At 43.7% G+C, this 6,613-nt stretch overlaps 1 protein-coding gene across 1 annotated transcript in view; it reads left to right on the top strand.

The window, feature by feature from the left end:
• LOC112136840 (protein-glutamine gamma-glutamyltransferase K) overlaps positions 1-6,613 on the top strand; it is a gene marked incomplete in the record, with an annotated part of 24,789 nt that overhangs the window by 16,682 nt on the left and 1,494 nt on the right. The window contains 10 exon segments of the mRNA XM_024258761.2: positions 1,662-1,913; positions 2,463-2,581; positions 2,659-2,766; positions 4,085-4,262; positions 4,351-4,489; positions 4,565-4,757; positions 5,633-5,786; positions 5,861-6,145; positions 6,240-6,400; positions 6,489-6,613. Coding sequence (XP_024114529.1) covers positions 1,662-1,913; positions 2,463-2,581; positions 2,659-2,766; positions 4,085-4,262; positions 4,351-4,489; positions 4,565-4,757; positions 5,633-5,786; positions 5,861-6,145; positions 6,240-6,400; positions 6,489-6,613 — 1,714 coding nt within the window.

Genomic DNA, 6,613 nt, shown 5'->3' with positions numbered 1-6,613 from the left:
AGGATCAGAATGAGGAGGAAAGGTGATTGAAGTGACCTTGAAGATGGTTGTTGGTGTCAGATGGGCTGGTCTGAGGATTTCAGAAACTGCTGATCTGCTGTGATTTTCACCCACAACCGTCTGTAGGGTTTACAGAGAATGGTCAGAATAAGAGAAAATATCCAGAGAGCTGCAGTTATTTGGGTGAAATGTCTTGTTGATGTCAGAGGAGAATGTCCAGACTGGATCCAGCTGATAGAAAGACAACAGGAACTGAAATGGTTACAATCGAGGTCTGCAGAAGAACATCTCTGAACACACAAGATGCAGATGAACTACAGCAGCAGAAGAACACACCAGGTATCACTGCTGTCAGCTACAGGAAACTGAAGCTACAATTCACACAGACTCACCAAAACTGGACAATAGAAGATGGAAGAACATTGTCTGGTCTGATGAGTCTCTATTTCTGCTACATTCAGATGGTCAGAATTTAACACCAACAACATGAAAACATGGATCATCCTGACTTGTATCAATGGTTCAGACTGGTGGTGGTGGTGTCATGGTGTGGGAGATATTCTCTTGGCACACTTTGGACCCCTCAGTACCAACTGATCATGGTTCCAACCCCACAGTCTACCAGAGTATTGTTCTGACCATGTCCATCCCTTTAAGACCACAGAGTTCCATCTTCTGATGCTACTTCCAGCAGGATAAGACTCCATGTCATAAACTGGAATCATCTCAGACTGGTTTCTAGAACGATGAGTTCACTGGACTCTAATGACCTCTACAGTCACCAGAACCCAATAGAACCTTTGGGATGTGGAGGAACAGGAGATGAGCATCATGGATGTTCAGTTAACAAATCTGCAGCAGCTGTGATGCTGTCATGTTGATATGGACCAAACTCTCTGAGGAATGTTTCCAGAACCTTGTAGAATCTATGGCACTGTGGCAAAGAGGGTGGTATGAAAAACACCACCATCCTGGAGGGATCCCTACTCCACGCTCAACCAAACCACCTGGCCTCAAGAAGGAGAGAGAAAGCAGGATGGCTGGTCTGGATGCTGAAGTGCTCGGTTTGATGAGGAAATAAAAATAAAGACTTTTGGAAAAAAGCAGACTTAGTCACCAATCACTTAGGTAGACGGTGCTGATAAACTTACCTGAGTGCCAGCACCCAGGAAGGAGGCGGGCCTGTATCAGATTCCCACCATTTTTATATCACTCCCAGAGTCGGAGTGATGAGAGGACTGAGGATTAAGGCTGAAGGCAAAAGGGGGTTTGACCTGGTGCTAGCAAGATGAAGTGTCCAGTGAGTGTAAAAGTCTGTATTATGCAGTATGCACTGGAACTTCAGTTAACATGGTGAGAACATGCTTCTAAATAAAAAAATAATTCTTGAAAGAAAGGGAAGTACATTTGACTGATCTCTGGAATGAGGTCTTCATGAGTTCCTCCAGCAGTGCTGCACAATGACTGGCTTTGAAAGCGTGCCTTGTTCAGGTTTGTTCAGGTTCATTGACTCTCTCTGAATTGTTTCTGTTTACTTAAACATGCAGAGAATCTAGGTGTGGCCAACTCAAAATAAAAACTGGTAACTGCTTGGTTTCTGTTGAAGCATGTCACAGGCAGCGTGTTGACATGTCTGACATGTGGCTGCTCTGCTTTCTCAGGGCCCATTCCCGCCGTGGCAAAGGGAACCCATGTGATCGTCCCTCTGGTGGAGGACCTGGAGGACAACCGCTGGGAGGCTGCAGTGGTGGAAAAGGACGACAAAAAAATCAAGCTGTCAGTGAACTCACCATCCACTGCTGTCATTGGCAGATACCAGCTCACTGTGGAAACAACATCTGCAAATGGTCAGGCTGTTTCCACACATGACCCTGCGAATGACATCTACATGCTGTTCAACCCCTGGAGTGAAGGTGAAGTCAGCTGATGAATTAAAGACAACGTCCTTGTTGTAACACAGTCCATGTTAAAGTTAACATGTGTTTGCATAATTAAACATATTTTGTGTTATTCTTTGTGAAAAATAAACACTAAGCAAAAAGATCAAATGACAGTGACAATGGAAAAGATGCCATTGTGTATGAGGTAAGATAGCTGTCAAAAAGAAACGTATTTATAAAGACAAAGTTGCATTCATAAATACAAAGTTGTGCACAACTTTGTATTTTTTTTTTACAGTTATCTTACCCCATAATTGTGCCACTGTCTGGTAGTATAACATGAGTCTATAATTCACAAGCTTTTCATCACAAGGTTCACATCACACCAACAAGCTCATCATGTAGAAACAGGTGGAAGATAAGATTCATGATGCGGACATTAGCGTTCCATCTATTTCAGCCAAGTTTCAAAGGATTGTCAAATGAACTCTAAAAGTTCGTTTATCTACTTACAGCACAGGTTCAGAGACGAGATCTGATCTTGTTCCGGTTTTGAGGCTCTTCCTGTTTGCTCTCTGTTAGATGACTCTGTCTTCCTGGATGCTGAAGAGGAGAGGCAGGAGTACGTCCTTAATGATGTCGGACGCATATATTATGGCACCGAAGATCAAATCGGAGAGAGAACATGGAACTATGGACAGGTAGGGCTGTGTTTGGTGAGCAGCAGCACAGAGCGCTACACCTCCTCACCCACCACTCTTCCCCGCCTGTCCTTCAGTTCGACAGCGGGATTCTGCCCGCTTGCCTCTACATCCTGGAAAAGAGCAAAACACTGAACTCTGGTTGGGGAGACCCGGTGAATGTGGTTCGAATCGTCTCTGCCATGGTGAGGATGCACCTTCATCTCCACGTTGTGGCCCTGTTCTGAGACATTCAAATGTTGTCCTTGGTATGTTTGCGTATTCAGTTTGAACTCTTCAAAGGAGGTCCTGATCAGGGATTCTTCCAGCACAATCAATCTGACAGCCTCCTCACGTGCATACTGAACATCTAGCACATTTGCTTCTTTCACTGTGTTGAACTATATTTGCCTTTTGTGGGTGTTCTGGAATATATACGTATCGTGACCATTTACTTGTTATAATCCTTACTGAAAAAAAACCAAAAAACTCTGGCCCTTTCAGATTAATATAATCACACATAATGTTCCAGTTTTTATTCCCTCTTTCATCTAATAAAGGAAAAAAAGAAAAGAAAAGTTTTACAAATTACATTTAAAGCAGTCTCTTCCTAAATAGCTCATCTCCAGTCGACTTCAAATGTACTGTTATGTTTGTTTGCTTTTTTTTCTTGTTTTTTTATTTTTGCTGCACCGAATAACTTCTTGTCACATCTTGAGAAAGGTTTTTTTATATTTTAGACTAGGGGCGTCAAACTCAACCTCACAGGGCAATAAAATCCCAAACGCACCTTTGAATCTTAAAAAGCGGGAATATTATTCCAGAATAAATCAACTTACACCTTTCAATATTTTACTCTACGTGAAAATATACTTAGTTAAAATTAAACAAGCTAGAAATGAGCACAAGATAACATCGGACCATTACCAACAATAAAATACAATGATCTGGAGGGCCGGACAGAATTACCTGGAGGGCTGGATCCGGCCCCCGGGCCTTGACTTTGACAAGTGTTTTAGACTCTGCATACCTATTTCTTCATATACCTTCTTTTGCCTGCTAAATGACAAAAATATAACTTCAGGGACTTTCAAGATACCATTGTTGTCTCGACTCAGTGATCAACCAACCACAGAGTAATGGTACAAAAACACGCAAACGTCATTTAGCTGTGGAGCAGGCCTCTTATCAGCTCAGAGATTTGATTGGACAGAAGAACAGGATGAGATGGGACTGAAAATCTTCTTTCCAACAAAGATGAGAAATTTGTCATAACTCAGTTTGGTGTATTAACCCTTTAACACCTGTGGCGTCACCGCTGAGGGTGAAACACAAAATCTTTTACATATTGTAACTTTTCAACCATTAACACTATGATTCCACCGCTTGCTCCTTCAGAATCTGCTGGAAGGATCGTATTAACAGCTGAAAAGTTACAGTAAATCAAAGAACACAAACACTGGAGCTCCGGGGGTAAAGGGTTAAAGTAATAAAAAACAATATTATGCCTTTTTTGTTTTCCAGGTCAACTCACCTGATGACTTTGGGGTTGTGTCAGGAAACTGGTCAGGAAACTATTCAGGAGGAACTTCTCCAACAGTTTGGAGTGGAAGTGTAGAAATACTGAAGCAATATCATGCAAGCAAAGGCTCACCTGTCAATTACGGCCAGTGTTGGGTATTTGCAGGTGTCACAACAACAGGTTGACAGATTTTTCTATGCATTTTGGTTCCTTTTTGGTTCATGTGTCCCACAGACCTATTGAACGCAACCATTTTGTGTTCCCTCAGTTATGCGGTGTTTGGGCATTCCCACTCGAACTGTGACGAATTTCAGCTCTGCTCATGACACAGACGTTTCCTTGACAACAGATGTGTACCTGGATGAGAACCTGGAGCCCTTAGACTCCATGAATGCTGATTCTGTTTGGTATGTCTTGTTTTTTTGGGACATGACTCTTCTCTTCAGGAAGACTGGGCTAACTCTGTGTTTGTTGACCTAAAGGAACTTCCATGTGTGGAACGACTGCTGGATGGCTCGTCCCGACTTGCCTCCGGGAAACGGAGGCTGGCAGGCTGTTGATTCCACACCTCAGGAGACGAGTAATGGCGTTTATCGCTGCGGTCCTGCTTCTCTCGCTGCTATCCGCAACGGCCAAGTCTACCTCAAATATGACTGCCCCTTTGTGTTTGCCGAGGTTTTTACTCAATTGTGTTTTGAGTTTAGTTTAGTGATGAGTAAGGTTAGGCACCGAGATTCAGTTCCAAGTAGTCAATCACTTCTGCTCTCTTCAGTATGTTGAAGGTCTAGCCAATCATTTGCTTTTCTTGCGATAGTGGGCGGGGTCATATAAGACCGCTGTCGGGGCAAACACACACAGCGCTTGAATGTCTGGCTACATTTCACAGCAGATCACAAAGTTTGATAGGAACTCAGCTTTAGGCACGTGACGATTTCAGTGATCCGATCAGGAGATAAAATACTAATAAAATATATGTGTTTTTGTCCTGTCACAGCGCGGCGGTTCTCTGGCTGCAGCCAGCCTGCAGGACTTCAGCGGAGCTTGCTCAATACGCCGGCAGACAGAGAGTCGCTGCAGGGAGCAGGAGCAGCCTGCTCGTGTCTCCTGAACTGAGATGTTTTACTTATTTTCGTCGAGACAATAATAAAAAAACGTCCCTTTTTTCCCCCCTCTGGAATCTGGGACAGCCTTTAAACTCAGTCACAGAGACACAGAAACACTGGATCCAGCTGTCATCCAGACATAACAGTCGGCACGTCAAAAAGCAGCGACACCCAAAACATCCATTTTTGACGCGGAGGTCTTAACCATGCATCAATATGTGATGACTTGGGAATTAAAATGTGTTGATTTGGGAAGATGGAGGCATTATTTTTTATTTCTGAAGAACTGAAATTGGCACTGAATAGAAACCAAAACCGAAACAAACGAACCGCTTTGGCACTGGAACTGAATAAAACCCAATCGGTGCTCAACCCTAGAATGAAACCACCCATTAGTTTCTGCCTGAAAATGTATTCTTATTCTTGCTGCTTTTGACAAACCTGCAGGTGAACAGCGATAAAATTTACTGGCAAAAGAATGCAGATGGGACCTTCAGTAAAATCTACAGTGAGAAGAATGTTGTTGGTCACAGCATCAGCACTAAGGCTGTGGGCTCAGATGAGCGCGATGATATCACATACATGTACAAACATGCTGAAGGTATTGGAAACTTGATCTCTTACAGGAATCTGTGTCATCCCCTTTATTGAACTAGCATCTCTGTTCATCCTTAGGCTCTGAGGAGGAGCGCATCGCCGTGGAAACGGCCTGTCGCTATGGCTCCAAAGCAGACACTTATGCATCTCCCACTGCAGAAGACATCTCTATAAAAGTGGTCATGGAGGGAGATGGTCCCAAAATGGGGAGCGATGCAGAGCTTAGCATCAAGTTAAGCAACAATAGCTCCAAAAAGCGTAATGTAACCCTCCATAGCCAGCTGGCAGTCATGTACTATACTGGAGTCTACAAAGCCACTGTCCAGAAGGACAAAGTAGATGTGGAATTGCTACCCAACGAGGGTAAGAGTCCTTGCACTGAAGGCTGAAACCAGCCTAGCTCAGTTTAGCTTTTCTTCCACTTCACTTTTTTTTTCTCAAATGCTGTGACCTACAGAGACTACCTTGGAATGGGCCTTGATTTACAACACATACAAAGAGCAGCTGGTGGATCAGGCAGCCCTGATGTTGACCCTGTCAGGCAGGGTCAAAGAAACTCAGCAGGTGTTGGCCACTCAGTTTAGTTTCCGCCTCAGAACCCCAGACCTAGTCATAAAGGTAGGAAACGTCATACATCTGCAACACATTACTGTGCTTTGATCCGTTTCTGGCCTGACCTTGTCCTCCGTCTGTTCTGCCACTACAGCCGATTGGGAAAGCTGTGGTTGGAAAGAAGATGGCAGTGGAGATTTCATTCACAAACCCACTACCACAGGTGCTAAAAGCTGTAGCGTTCAATATGGAAGGCATTGGTCTTCTACCTGCACGAAA

The sequence above is a fragment of the Oryzias melastigma genome, linkage group LG4, assembly GCF_002922805.2.
Source record: "Oryzias melastigma strain HK-1 linkage group LG4, ASM292280v2, whole genome shotgun sequence".
Lineage (NCBI taxonomy): Eukaryota > Metazoa > Chordata > Actinopteri > Beloniformes > Adrianichthyidae > Oryzias > Oryzias melastigma.
This window is presented reverse-complemented; position numbering and strand designations above follow the sequence as displayed.